This window comes from Acomys russatus, chromosome 32 (genome assembly GCF_903995435.1).
Source record: "Acomys russatus chromosome 32, mAcoRus1.1, whole genome shotgun sequence".
NCBI classification, from domain to species: domain Eukaryota; kingdom Metazoa; phylum Chordata; class Mammalia; order Rodentia; family Muridae; genus Acomys; species Acomys russatus.
Window position 1 is genome coordinate 28,625,658 of NC_067168.1, and position 15,571 is coordinate 28,641,228.

Genomic DNA, 15,571 nt, shown 5'->3' on the forward strand with positions numbered 1-15,571 from the left:
CACCCTGCATCCTCTGCAGAAGTGCCTGTGTCTGGACCACTACTGTCCCAGCTTGAGACAACCATGTACTGCCTCTCTTGCCTCCATCACTCCTCCATTCCCAGCTGTTTCTGTCTTCACCTCCACATAGAGCTTTGCTCTGCAGGAAATGACGTCAATGTCCTCTTGAGTCCACTTTGCCTTCCCTCAACTCGACACTTCCCCCATGTCTGCTCAGTCCACTGTCCGCACTTGGACTTCACCTCACCAGAAGTTATTCCACTTTCAAAATCACATGCTTTGTACTTTACTTCCTCAGCCCCATCTTTGATGATCCTTTGTAACCCTTTCTGGCTTCATCTGGCCCAGTTGGTCTCATTTCCACCCACAAAGCCACCCCACCCCCCTTCGGATTTATATCGCTTCTTATCCTGCTTAGGTTCTATCTTTCCAGTAATGTATTCTGAGGCACTCATGCCCTCAGGCATGGGTGTCTTCCTCTTTTCACACCACACAACTGCCAAAACTCAAGCAGAAATAGATCCATGGCCCCCTTGTGTAGAGTTTGTTAACCAGGGGGCACACTGCCTGAAAGGCCACACAAAAAGGCAAGGCGGGCAGGGGTAGGGAGTCATCTTTGTAAACATGTGATCATCAGCTTCAAATGAGCTCTCAGTATGTTCTAGAAACCCAGCGTTCTCTGGTTATTTCATCTCCCATCGTCTGTAATTGTTCATCAGAGTTGCTCTACTCCCCTCAACTCTTCAGCCCCAATACCATCCCCTTCGCTCTTGGCAAGCAATCTTATTTCCCACTTGACAAAGAAAATTGAAGCCTGAATATCCAACTGCATAAACAACACTTTGAACAGGCGCTCAAATCCTCCACAATGTGCTACACGTAGGACTGAACCTATCTTCTCTAGATGCTGTCTGCAGAGGCTTCTGGAAGCCCCTGGGATATCTCCGAGGCAATTTCCAGCCATTGTCTCATTCTCTGGCTTTGCTTTCTTTGTTCTCAGTGTCAGCTGCCTGCAAGACCCCTCAAGGAAAGCTGCTCATTAAGTCAGATTACATTCTCCTCCCGTGGACCTGCAGCCCCGTGAGTACACAGTTTCTGGGCCTTCTTCAGGCAGCGCTAAGCTCAGGATAACCCTGGAGAGCTCTGCTCTCCCTATTAACTGTGCCACCTCCTCACAAAGCCTCAAGCCTGCCTCAGACCTCACAGCATTCCTCACACAAAGACACCTTCCCAGCTGTCCCCATCTTTAGTCTCAGCAATCATTCCCACCTACTGGATGAGGAAACAGCCACCAAGAGAACTTTGCTGTCCCCCTTTCTCCACCCAGCTCCAGGCACAGCTGCTTCTTTATATGCATCCCTCCCTGTACACAAACTACTACACACACACACACACACACACACATATACACACCATACACACACACACACCACACACACACATACACACACACACACACACACATACCACACACACACACACCACACACACACACACACATACACACCATACACATACATACACACCACACACACACATACCACACACACACACATACACACACATACACACATACACACACACACACATACCACACACACACACATACACACACACATACACACATACACACACACATACACACACACATACACACATACACACACATACACATATACACACACACATACCACACACACACACACCATACACACACACAAACACACATACACACCATACACATACATACACACCACATATACACACACATACCACACACACACATACACACACACATACACACATACACACACATACACACACACATACACACATACACACACACATACACACACACATACACACACACACACATACCACACACACACACATACATACACACCACACACACACACATACATACACACCACACACACACACATACCACACACACATACACACATACACACACATACACACATACACACACACACATACACACACACATACACACATACACACACACATACACACACACACACACACACACACCCCTTATTGCCCATCTAAAATTTCAATATTTACAGTAGGATTTTTCTATGGGGTAGATAGGTCACAAGGAGTGTGGCTGTACCCTTTCTCTGTCTTTATGTCCTAGAAGAAAAGAAAGAAGAATAAAAAGGGAAGGAGGGAAATGCATGCTTTAAAATCGCAGGGCCCAATGCTATAGCTACAATCCTACAGTTAAGCGGACACTGGCTTCATGATCTGGGGTACTGGCAGATTCCCCGTTTCTCTGCAAAATATTTGTGGTCCAGCATTGCCTTTATTTACCCAGAACATTTGCTTTGCCTCTTCCCCCCATCTTTCACATCCGCTCCGAGAAGATGTTAATTTTCTGAAATTAAACACTTAGCTTGATTACTGTTTTGTTAATTGCTGCATTCAAAATCCCCTCGTGCTCCTGCCTGTTTAACATGGCTGGCGCTGTGAAAATGACAGGCAGGGAGCTGGAATGCAGGTGGACAGAGAACAGCACCGGAATACCATCCCAGCTAGCCACCACCGTGCCTGCCAGTGGTTCCCTGCCCGTGGGGAGCAAATGAGAGCAGGCCAGGTCATAGTAATGTGGCTCCCACAGGGCGACTTTGGGGGATACAGAAGTATATAAGATGTCCCACGCCTAATCAGTGCTTGGGGGAGTTCAGGCTTAATTCCAATTTAGCCTCCCCCCACCCCCCCTCCACCACATACACACACCAATGAAAAGCCTGATGAAGAAACCACTGAGGGAGCTGAAGCTAAATCATTTGTTGATGCCGGAAATTGATTTCAGGAGACTGGCGTTCATTAGAAACGTATTTATTAACATTTGTGGAATGTTTTCTATGTCTTAACCATCTATCTAGGCACAGGCTTCAGGAGTCAATATGATAGATTCGGGGTGTGCTCCTCTGGAAGTTGGCTCTTGGAGGAGGCTTCCCACTGGAATGTGCTGGTAGTTTGAAGGAGAACGCGCCTCCCATGGGCTCATGTAATTGAATGTTTGGTCCCTGGTTGGCGGAATTGTTTGGAAATGTTGGAGGGGGTTTGTCACTGGGCTTTGAGGTTTCAAAAGCCCATCCCATTCCCAGTCCATTCTCTCTTCAGATTAGGATGTGCTCTCTCAACTATTGCTTCATGCCATTTCTGCCTGCCTGCTGTCATGGTCCCTGCCCACTGTCATGGTCCCTGCCCAACAAGCTCTTCCTTCTATAAGTTGCCTTGGCCATGGTATCTTTTCACAGCAAAAAAAAAAAGTCAGGCAGACCTTAAGTAGACAGGTATCAGGACCCCTCTACAGCCTTCTACCCTCTTTGCCAAGACCACGATGCCGATGATAGCTATTTCATAAACCATCTTCGATTCCTTCTGCAGCTGAGGACTTTGAACAGACTGAGAACTCCCTACCACCTCACAATCAGCAGCCCCATTGTCACCTCACAAGCCATACACTCATAGCATTTGACCCAAGATGGAGAAAGATGAACGAACAGGTCCCCAGGTTCCCGGTGACACTCTAATCCTTTTAGCAGGGATGCAGGATGGAACCACCCTCAGTTCTCAACATCACTAGCTACAGCTCAGTACCAAATAAAAACTTCCGAGGTCCCATCTTTGTGTGGCCTACCCAACATGGACATCTAACTATTCCAGCTAGCCAACAATAATGTATCCCATCCAACACAGTCACTGGAGAACAACTGACACCGGAAGTGGAAGTTCTCTCTGGAACTCACACGCATTTATATCCTAAGTCTCAAGCAGGGAGTGGGACCAAGAACTCAAGTTAGAGCAGAATCTCCAATCCACTTGGTCTTTGTGGGTCCTGTGGACTAATACAAGGCCCATGATAACATGCATCCTCCCCTGTTTACTTCCCTGCTATGTTCCTGGTGTCTGGACAATGTGTGATTGGCACAAGAAGTGATGTGTCAGTGCATATCTTTTGAGAAAGGAAATGGAGGAGAACGTGTAAGACATAGGTAAACATAGGTAAGCATTGAGCCAACACCTGGAGAGCTGTCGCAAAGACTGTGTTGAGTGGTTGTATTTCCAAAGTTCACGTGCTCAAACAGACCAATCAGGCCCCTTGTAAGGGTGGATGAATTTCTTTCCGTTCCTCTGATCATGGCTCATAACGTCATCCTAAGCATCAATTCTCTAAGTCCTTTTAGGAACCACAGTGGAGGAAAATACACAGCCATCTGGTTAACCTGGACAGGGTCTTAAGATGTCACCAACAAACTCTGGTGACCCCTATTTGACCGCTTCTCCTTGGTGGGGAGGCCTGGTGGCACTCAGAGGAAGGGTAAGAAGGCTACCAGGATGAGACCTGATAGGCTGTGATCATATGGTAGGGGAGGAGGTCCCCTTCTGTCACAGACCAGTGGGAGGGGAATAGGGTGAAAGAAGGAAGGGAGGGGGAACAGGAAGATACAAGTGAGGGGATAACAATTTAGATGTAATCTGAATAAATTACCTGAATAAAAAAAGATAAATAAAAATAAAAAATAAGACAACGATGTCACCGGCAGATTTCCAAGACATATTCTAGTTGCCAGATTCCAGCCTAACACACGCATGGGCCATGTTGATATCTGTGGGAAATAAAGTTCTCTATGCGTATGTGTCAAGGCTCACTGTTCTGTGGCTCTTTCCCAAAGACGCTGGTGGTAGGTAAGAAAGCCTAGTTTTCCTCAGAGCTCTCCATGCTGTGGAAAACCCCAAAGCTGTAGAGGGTGGACACCCACAGCTTGGTCAACAGGTGCCCCCTGCTGACCTCAGCCTCATTGACAACACCCTAGTGCTTGTGCATAGCCTTTCTGAGGTCAAAGCCTTTCTCAGGCAACCTACAAGTTTCTTCTCAATGGTGGGGCTTAGGAAACAATCTGAACCTTCGTGGAGTCAGCAATAAGAAAACAGCAATGAAATGAACTATGAAATTGAATTAAGAACAGTGAAAATTTCATTTCCTTGAGTTAAAAAAACTTTTTCTTTATTTACTTCTTTCAAGGTTTTCTTTAAAGTCATTCCAGTCTTTTTAAAGCCCTGCCTCAATCTTTTCTCCGCTCTAGAGCAATTCTCACCCACTCTTTTCCAATGAGACCAGCCTTTAAAAATGAACTGGTTCCAGCATATGGGATCTTAATGCTCTACATTTTCACAGGCAGCGTGTAATATTGTTTTAATATTTAATTTTGAGATTTACATAATATCTTTCCTCCAAAGAGCTCAATATATTGCAATATCGTAAATTCCTTTTCATATTCAAAGATTATTCTTTATGCATGCAAATACTATATTTAACCAAGGAATAATGCAAATTAGGTGATGGATTCAGAGGCATTGATGTTCTAGGTAATTCTTTTGTAGGGAAAACTGTGCTTCTGAGTGATTTTAATTGTCCAAGAACTTTAAAAATGCCTTAAAAATGGACAAACTATAGGAGCTTATGACTATTAACCGAAACAGGGCGGTTATTTTACACAACACTAAGTAATAGATCATGGACATGTAATAGGTTGTGCACATGAATTCCAAATCCAGGAGCTCAGCAGGCCATTCAGGAGTTATATGCAATAGAAATGTCACATACAAGTCTAGGGGATAGAATTGTTTCAGTAAGGAAGGCAGTGGTCCTCCATACACACACATAGTGAAGAAGAAGAGGAAGAAGAAGAAGAAGAAGAAGAAGAAGAAGAAGAAGAAGAAGAAGAAGAAGAAGAAGAAGAAGAAGAAGAAGAAGAAGAAGGGATACCTTTGAGATGCAAAACAATCCTGAGCCTGCTTCTGAGCATCACTGAGTCCCACCCTCATCATAGCTCATTGATGCAAACTTGGTCCCCTCCTTTTTGGTACCTATTCCAATCAACACAACATGGGCAGATGGGTACGATGGCATCCAATTCCAAATGAAGGGACTCAGACACCTCAGAAGGCAACATCTGAGGGAGGAAAGTCCAGCAATTTGATCAGGAAGTGTTCCCAGAAATGATGTGAATCTCCCAGGCCGTAGCAAGACATAGGGTGATTTTCCATCTTGTGTCTCATTTACTTGTTGCTATAGCACTTGGAAACAGGTTATAGTGGTTTTCATTTCACAGGTGAGAAATGAGGAATGGTGACAGTTAAATGAATTTGCATGAACCATGTGAGGAGCAGAGAGAGGATCCAAGCTAGGAGGTGAGGAAGATGTTTGCCCCAGGCAGAAAAAAAAAAAAAAAAAAAAAAAAGGATTCAACAGCACAGCAGCTCACATGAAGGAGGCTTGGGTAAATGAGATTTGCCCTCGGAATGAGAGGCTATCAGCCATAGCCAGCAGGCCAAATCCACAACTGGGTTTGTTTGGCTTTCAAGTACTTAAAATTTTCTGATCAGTTCTAAACATTTTAGAACTGTATTTTAGGCTCATTAAAACCAGGCAGTGACAGGAAAGGCAACACTTGCTGGAACAGGGTGGTGGCTTTGTCTGTGTCCTGCGGTTCCCTGCAGTCCCTACCAGTCCTACTGCCTTTCACTTAGCCTAACTGGCTTCTCTCCATGATCCTCTGGCCTTGTGTCATTAGAGTTTGCTCTCTCAGGCCTGGATTAGCTCAAATCAGGCCTTGGCTGACTCATCTCCCAACTCCCAAGATCTCTGGGACTCCTTTTCCCGATTCTGATGTTCCCAGTCTAGCCAGCAGAAGGAGACATGAAAGCTGCCATTCCCTTAATTCTCTCTGATAGACAGATGATCCAGGCAGCGAATTAACTGTGGGAGTTCATGGTGGTAACAGCCTCACTGCAGATTGGCCACAGGAACAGAGAGAGTTTTTGCCTGACCCAGTCTACTTTAAAGTCACAGCAGCCATATTCAGTGCGAGGGTGCATCCTCCAGACCTCACGTAAATCTGAGCTTGCATAATTCATGACCAACCCTGACCAGAGATGATGGACAATTTTTTTGACAGCTAAAGTGGCCTAGCTACATTGCAATAGCTTAGAGAGACTTTATAGGTTATATGTCCCACCATAATGTGATTTTTGATAGGTTTGAGGATAAAATGGTCACAAACCCGAGCTTGAAATTTGGCGACATTATTTTCTGGTGGTTAGATGTTGAGAAATGTAAAAACCACCCCAAGCCTAGTTTCTTGACCTGAGCTACATCCTTGCAAAGAGCTTACTAAGAGTGCACACACACTATAGGTGCTCAGAAGTAGCAGAACGTTTTTGTTCCTGACTAAATCCTGGGTGAAGTTCATCTCACGATATTAGTCAAGGGAAACAAAGTCCTGGCATATCATGATTGGGGTTATGATGGAAGACAGGGACTCTGAACCATGGCTCGCCTTCTGCCTGAGTAAAGAATTATAGGCAAATGGTACCCTGATTACAGAATTGTATTCCTTGGGGAGCAGAAAAATGCACTGTTATGAACAATTAGATGGGGAGAGCCATTGAAGAGGAGATGTCTCCTTTTAGGGAGGGAAGTAGGAAGGTTGAAACCAAGAGGTGAGAACATGGAAAGTCTTTACATATCTTCCCATCTCAGATTCTCCAAATCCCTGCAAGCCTCTGCTCTCTTAATGGAAAGATGGTTAATCATTGGGTAATTAGGAGGATTAAATGAGGCTGTCCACTCCACACTTCTTTGTGACTGTGAACGAACTACCACATGAGGTATCCATGGGAACCTTTACTCTGTTGCTCCAAGAGAAGCCGTCCAGCAGTCCCCAAAGGAACCACAGTTCAAGTAGTTGCTGGCTCAGGTAATACTTACAGGTTGACTTCGTGATTGATTTCAGGATTTCTCTTGGTCGGAATTCTGGTCTGTCATCCGCTTAGGACAGTGACGGTCACAGACACTTACAGGGATCACGCTGTAAAGCCGGGGGAGGAATTCTAACCTGCCAATCTCCAACACTTGGATGAGCAAGTGCAATGGTGTCCTGAGAAAGCTAGGCACGTCATGGCTTATGGTTACACACAGGTTCACCCACTTCACTCCTGGCACTGGGTTTTCAGAATGCCAACTGTTTAGTCTCCCAACTATGGTAAAATCCATAGCTTTTGTTCAGATGGCTCAGTCATTCTTGCAAAGGCATAGGCTCAAGTGTTCATTTTGGTCGTTCCCACATTAACAAACAAACAACAACAACAAAGCCAATGCTGCTTGCTAAAGATGACTTGTACTCATGTATATCCCTTGATATTCCATAGCCCCTAGACTAGCCAACTTGATATTTGCTTTATATGAGCCACATACTACCAAGAAGGTATTACATCACTCTCTTGCTGATTATAAACTTTGTGATATCAAAGTTCTAGGATTATCAAAAAAGAATTATATATTGGAAGGGTATAATGGAGTATAGAAAAGAATTAGGAATAAAGTATCTGTTAGCGAGCAAAGGGCGTGAGAAATGTGTTTGCACAGGCACAAGTGGGTGGGGATAAAATGAATGTTTTAGATGTTGGTAATGCAAGGCCCCTTTTAGGAGCCCTGGTCCCTCTGCTCACTAAAGCCCTGGAAGGTGCAGATGGCAAGACAAGCAGATGAGCAGGTTCAGGACTAGCAGAGTAAAGGAAGGAGGGAGAGGAAGAAATAAATGCAAACTGATATAAGTGGCAGGTTTATTCTCACAGGCTTAGAGAGGGAGAAAAGACAGCCAAGCCCAGGGTAACATGACAACCTGGCAGGATTGTTATTCCCAGAAGCTGGGACACTAAAATATTTCAGCCAGTTTTCTGCCTTAATTCTCCAAGGGAAACACTTGCTAACAAAGACTGCTTGTGTTATATGCTTGACATAATGCAGAAATTGCCACTCCATTTTCTTGAGTAAGACAAACTGTTCACAAGCTTTATCTCCATGGCACTGGGTTGTGGCCACCAGCTGGAGGCTTCTACCCTTTCACTCTTACTTTCTCACTATACATGTATGCATGTAAATATGTGACCAGGCACATACATACAAACACACCACATGAGCATGCACACACACACACACACACACACACACACACACACACACACACACACAGCAACAGCACAGCCATCTGGACAGCCATGCTTTCCCATAACACTTTTTTTCTTCTCAGTTCTGACAGCTTTAACCCAAGAATCATCTGTCATCAAAATGCCTCATATTAAAAGGTGTGGAACACGCCTGAGGATGGGATTTTTAGAATAGGAAAGAATGAAAATTAAAAAAAAAAAAAAAAAAAAAAAAGGACGTCAAGAAAGGGATACAGAACAGGAAAGAAAGCAAGAAAGATGCTTAGCTTCTGCTATTCTATTAACAAGTTATCCTTATAGAGTTTTTATTTAAAAATCTACATTTACAAATAAGATCATAGTCCACAGTTGATGACCCCTGTCACCTATAGATGTGATACTCACCCCCACTCAGTCTTGCTCACTCACACAGGGGACAAGCGTCTCTTCCTCTTTAATTTCTTATTACTTACTGCCAGTGTACAGCACCCTACAATTCTGCGCTTTAGGTCTGTGTCTTGTAAATACTTCCATTAATGAGTTTCATGGGAGGAACAATTGTGTCCAAGTACCACAGTATCTCTCACAGCATCCAGGCTACTGCGTAGTGTAGAGTAGACGCTAAGTAACTGTCTCTTAATAATGAATGAGTAAATAAATGAGTTAGTGCATGAATGGACTGTTTAAATGGATATAAAAGGAAATGGATTGCGCTAAGAGGTGTAAAAAGCAATAATGGGGAAAGATGGGAAGAGCTAGAAATAAACACAGAGACAGAAAGATGTGTTCTGATCTATGCACACTGCAGAGATACTCAGGGTCCTAGATGCCTTCCATTATCTTCTGTCCTAGGACTTTATAGCACTGTAGCATGCACCTTAGAAGGCTATAATCTTGAGAAACAAGAGTCTAATAGAAAATGAAGTTTGTTTCACTGTGTCTTCTGTGAAAGCACCACTGGTGTGCTTGTTCTCAAAGATTTGTAATACTCCCACCACTCGTCCCTCTATCTGTTCACCCATCCATCTTTCTATCTGTACATGCATGTAACTCACCCATCCATTCACTCATCCATCCATTCTCTTTCCATCCATGTATCCATATCATCCCATCTATCTAATCATCATCTCTCATCCATTTGTCCAGTAGCACTTATTGAGGCCTGGCTGGATACAGAGTACCAGCCCCGGCTCCAGCTCGGATATACATATTTTCTTTAATGCTGGGCATAAGAACATTTCCTAGTTCCCAGATAACTCTAGAAGTTTAAAGATGGCACCAGTCTCCTCCACAGTCACAAACATCTCTCTTCTGACACCTTTACTCCTATAAGAGGCCTGAAGGCAGGTGTGTGAGATGGGAGTGGCTTTGACTATGACCCTGCATAGAGATGGATGAAAAGGCAGCACAAAGACAGACAGACACATAAAAACCTCCAGACTCACCAGCCTGATTTGTGGTGATGTTGACAGAGACATGCTGTGGGGGAAAGGGACTCTTGCTAGAGACTCCATTGATGGCCTGGATATCAAAGGTATAGGGAGTGTGGGCCCATAGGCTACTGATGGAGACACGACACTCAGTCAGGCCCAGCTGCCTGGGTACAAACTCCACATTGTCATCACAGCGGGAACAGCTCCGGCGGTCTGCTCGGCACTTCTTGCAGATGATATTGTAGGTCACGTCATCGCGACCACCAGTCTCTCTTGGGGGGTGCCACTCCAGAATGATAGACGTCTCATTGACGATGGAGATGACATTTCGGGGACCTGATGGGACACCTGCAGAGAGATAAAGAGAGGTCCAATGAGCATGAAGAGACAGTTCCTTGATCAGCAACTCTCTAGGCTGCCTTTGGGGTCTGTCCAACCTCAACCTAATCATATAAACCCTATTCCTTAACCCCAAAGCTCCATGTTCAAATCCATCATAGATGTAAAAGAAGATGGACAAAGAAGACAGCCTCTTCCCAACTTCCCTTTCCGTCATTCTTACTCTGACTTGCTTTCTTTTGATCAAGTATTCCAAAGGAGAGAAAAGTTTAAACATGTAAGTTTAGGTACTTCTGTTCTTAGGACCAAGCCCTATCCTCCATCAATGTTTATGGCTAATAGGCATGTATCTAAGGCAGTTACTGAATTTCACACTTTTTCTTCTTTGGACTGGAGCTCAATGATATATGTGAGCAGACTCTTTCAAGATCCCTACTGGTTCTGGAATCCTGCACAAAATTCTGTACAGCTTAGTACTCATGTGCTTGCACATGGTTCAAGGATGTTTCTCCATAGCACAGGCTGCCAGAGCAGCTGGAAAGATGAACAGTCACATTGAACCAGATTGATAACTATAGACAGTAGGCGGCACTGGGTAGGAGAGGCTCCTGGAGCCACCATCTTTGACTCAACGACACAAGAAAGCATAAGGGTGTATTTTGGAGCAACCAGTTAACTGCTTTATATGCCTGACTTTATTTATCTGTCCCTCCCTGCAAGGAACCCTACTGGAAGATGCAGTAATCATCCCAAATGTTTAGGGAGAGTAAAGCTTACAGAGGAAACTAGCCATCGGTCACGTGGTCTACAGGAACCAAAATCAAAATGGAGGCCAGACCTGCCTATTTCCAAAGCTCATATTCCTAAGCCGAGGTGTGCTCTAAGCACCTGCTTCCTTCAAACCAAGCAGGTTCATGGGGATGGCCACGGATATTCATGATTCAAAACATGGAAATGCCTTGCTCCATAACTCTGGAAAACATGAGCCCAGTAGGAAAGGAAAATGTTGCTGAATTAATGGCCACAGTGCCGGCATTTTTAGAGTATGTTGGAGAGCCACGTTCCTTCCGACAGGATTGATCATAGCCTCAAGGCCCTGAGCCTGAGTCTTGCATACTGTCAATGTTTAACGGATGGAAATGAATCCTGCCCGGAAGCAGCCCCCTTCTGAACAGCAGGTCGGCTGGAGCAGCCGCTCCCGGTAGTGATGCATTCAGCATCCACACACGTGACCATCACCAGCTGAACGAAGACATGTGTAAAGTGGTTCATGCTGGAGACGGGAATCAATTGCCAACACACAAAATGAGGAAATAACAACAAGGTCGGAGGGCACCAGGGAAGGATTCTGTGTTGAATCAGTCAACAGCAAGCAGCTAGAGCAGAAAGCAAATATTAAACCAGATTCTATTAAAACATGAAAGAAAATCAGTATAGTACTATATAAAGCCCATTAGGCCTGGGCTAAAGCATGGCATTCATGCACACTAGTGACAGGGTAGAATTCATGAAGCCTTTTTTTAACTGAAGCCTTTGCAAATGGTGTTCAGGAATTTTCCACCCATCTCTCCAGGGACGCACAACCACTCTCAACAGGTAAGCACACAGCTAGTACACAGAGAGCTGCTGGTCATGTCTCAGATGTGCTCTTACTGAGCCAGGACAGCCTTGCTGCACTGTACAATCTGTTTAAAAACCCATTTTGGTCCATGCGTGTCTTGAACATTTTTGTTTGCTTCCGGCCGGGGAGGCTCAGCCCTTAGGCTCCCAGTGATCAATGCCAGTATTGCTTGCCCCACTTTTATAGCAAAGGTATCTCCCTCGGCCACAAGCCACTCTCTCTCTCGTTCTCAATAAATAACCTCCTTCTGAGTGGGTGCTTTGTGCTAGGTGTGAAGTAAATCTTTTAAAACGATGTTATGCCAGAGCATCCCAGGAGGTCCCAAGGCTGTCCTTTCAGAAAGCAGCCTCAGGTAAAAATGCCGAGGCTTCATCAAGAGAGCAACCATGTAGCCCTCACGCTTTTCGGGACCTCTCTCCTCTAGAGATCGCCTCTTCTGTTTGAACTTGAGTTTCATCTTGTCCTCTGGCTCCAGGCTCTGAGTCTAAACTTGCAGAAGTCTTCACTATTTGCAAACCGAGCCCTACACCCCGGCATCACCCCCACACTGCCCTAGCTAACTTTCCCCAATGTAACCGTCCCTGTCCCTCTTTTCTCTGGGCTCAGCCACCTGCTCCCAAGCTACGTCCCTAACTCCTCATACGACTGGGTTTCCTTTGTCCTTTGCTTGACAAATTCTGGGACCACAACTCAATCCCAGCATTTCTTGACACCCTGTTTAGTCACCAGCCAGGCCCCAGGAACCCCATCTTTGGTGTCCTCCAACAAGTACATCCTCATTACAGCCTGTCAGGGCTGCGGCCACTTCTTTATTTCCTATTCTCTATCTCCCCACAGCTTCAGAATGGCTCCGGGCCTCATCAGTTCACCTGCCTTGCTATAAGGGCCTCTCAATTCACTCACATTTTTCTGACCCTCTCTCATCTACTTATACCAGAGTGTAAAATCTAAAATGCGCACAGGTCCAAAGTACATTGCCTTCCAGCTACCCAAAATGGCCACTCTGCTCTCCAAGTCACATATGCCCCTGCCCTAGGCTCTTCTTCTGAGGAGCCCATATCCTCAGACTATTTACCCTCACCTCTCCTTATTCTCCCTGGAGTTCTTTCCCCTCTTATCTACTTCAGGAACTCTAGCCCATCCTTAGAGACCCAGGATCTGTCTGTCAGTCATCCAGTCCCTTCATCTCCCATAGACTTATTTTTAAACACCTAACCAAATTGTACCATTGCACAGTGAAGGTCTCTCTGTGTGATCATCACCATGATACAGTCTCCCGAGAAGAAGGTACCTGGCTTGTCTGTAATAGCCAAGAGCGCAGAGCAATGTATCTAACTTTCCCCAGGATCCAGCAGTCACACACTCTTCTCACCTGGCTTCCCTTTCTGCTTTCTATGTGCATGACCGAAGGCCTCAGCTGTCCAGCCCTCTAGTGCACTGGTTCTCAGGAGTTGCATGTCAGATATTTACATTATGATTTGTAAGGGTAGCACATTACAGTTATGAAGTAGCCACAAGATAATTCTATGGTTGGGGGTCACCACAACATGAGGAACCATATAAAAAGGGTTGCAGCATTAGAAGCACTATTCTAGTGATCTGGGGTGCCTTTCTGTGGCAGATGAAAGGACCTCTGGCAGACCTTGACTTTGCAGGAGCAGTCATGACCCCACTGCAAGTGGCCATAAGTAGAAGAGGATTTGATGAGATAATGTGGGGAGCGAAGAGCTAGCTCTGACACTCCTGCCTCATCTGAGGCAGCTTAGGAGACTTCCCTTGGTGAATGGTGCTCCCCACTGCTCTTAGCTGCTCAGAAAGGATGTCCTCAAGAAGGCATGTATGTATGTATGTATGTATGTATGTATGTATGTATGTATGTATATGTATACATGTGTGTGTATTTACATTACATCCCAATTGTAACCCCCCCCCTCATCTCTTCCTTTTTCCACCCTCCCTCCCTCTTCCCCTCTATCCTCCTCCCCTAGTTCTCTGAAAGGAGGAGCCCTCCTTTCCTACCATCTGATCCCTCATGAGGACTGCCTATATATTTTTCCTCTGTAGCCCTGCAAGGCCACCCTGCCAGGGAGAAGTGATCAAATAGTGGGTACCAGAGTCCATGTCAGAAATAGCCCCTGCTCCTGTTACTAGGGGTCCCATGTGGAGACTGAGCTACCCATCAGCTACATCTGATCATGGGGTCTAGGTTCTCTCCATGCATTGCCCTTGGTTGGTGCATCAGTCTCTGCAGGGCCCCCTGGCCCCAGATTTGTTGGCTTTGTTGGTTTCCTCGCGGCACTCTTGTCCCCTCCAAGTCCTTCTAGCTCTCCTCTCTTCCATGGGACCCTCAGTGCTCTCCCCAAAGTTTGGCTGTGAGTCTTTGATCCCCTGCTTTTCCCCACATTTATTTAGGAACAATTTTCATGTGAAATATGGCTGCTCCATTCTGAGTCCCCTGCGCTTTTCACAACGATCATCCCTGTGAGATGTGAGTAGAGGAGGAGGAAGCCATGACACCCAGGGCCTTTCCCCAAGACTGAGGCACAGCAATCAAGGAGGAGCCAGCAAGCCTGTTGTAAATCCTTCCCCAGCCTCCTCACTGGTGGGATATGTCCTGTTTACTTCATTGGTCCATTCTTACAGGATGGCTCAAGGTTGGGCTACAAGAGTAACTGGGAATCCACTCGTTATTCATTCTTTCACTGTTATAGCCAAAAGTCTCTGGACTCTTTCAGCCACTTAGGAGGCAAAAGAAAGTAAGAAACAAAGCTGGCAGATGGTTACATTTAGGCTGATGGAGCTGGTAGTTATCTCTCTGCAGAGGGAAACCTGACAGAATAGAAGCAAGCCTGGGACAAATGGGATGGCTTCAGATAAGAATGAGTGCTGTGAGATAAAACAGCCCTGGGGCTCAGATCCCTGGGACAGTGTTGAGCTCCGTCCCTTATTTCTATGAGGTCTGCTCTGGGGCCAGACAAGCTGGTGCTTACAGAATGATTCCAGGTGTCTGCGCTCCGGCATGTTAATGAGACAGTCACATTCCTGAAGATAGGCAGCCCAGGCTCTCATGCCTGGATGAATCGGTCAGCCAGAGCAGATCTAGACCCGCACATAAGTCTCACTGGAGGAAGGTGCTAGGACCACTTTCTAACCATGT

At 45.5% G+C, this 15,571-nt stretch overlaps 1 protein-coding gene across 1 annotated transcript in view; it reads right to left on the reverse strand.

Annotated features, from left to right (window-relative positions):
- Nucleotides 1–15,571, reverse strand: part of Ephb1 (EPH receptor B1) — a 442,640-nt gene that overhangs the window by 117,912 nt on the left and 309,157 nt on the right. The window contains exon 5 of the mRNA XM_051140120.1: nucleotides 10,467–10,802. Coding sequence (XP_050996077.1) covers nucleotides 10,467–10,802 — 336 coding nt within the window. The remainder of the gene's footprint in view (nucleotides 1–10,466; nucleotides 10,803–15,571) is intronic.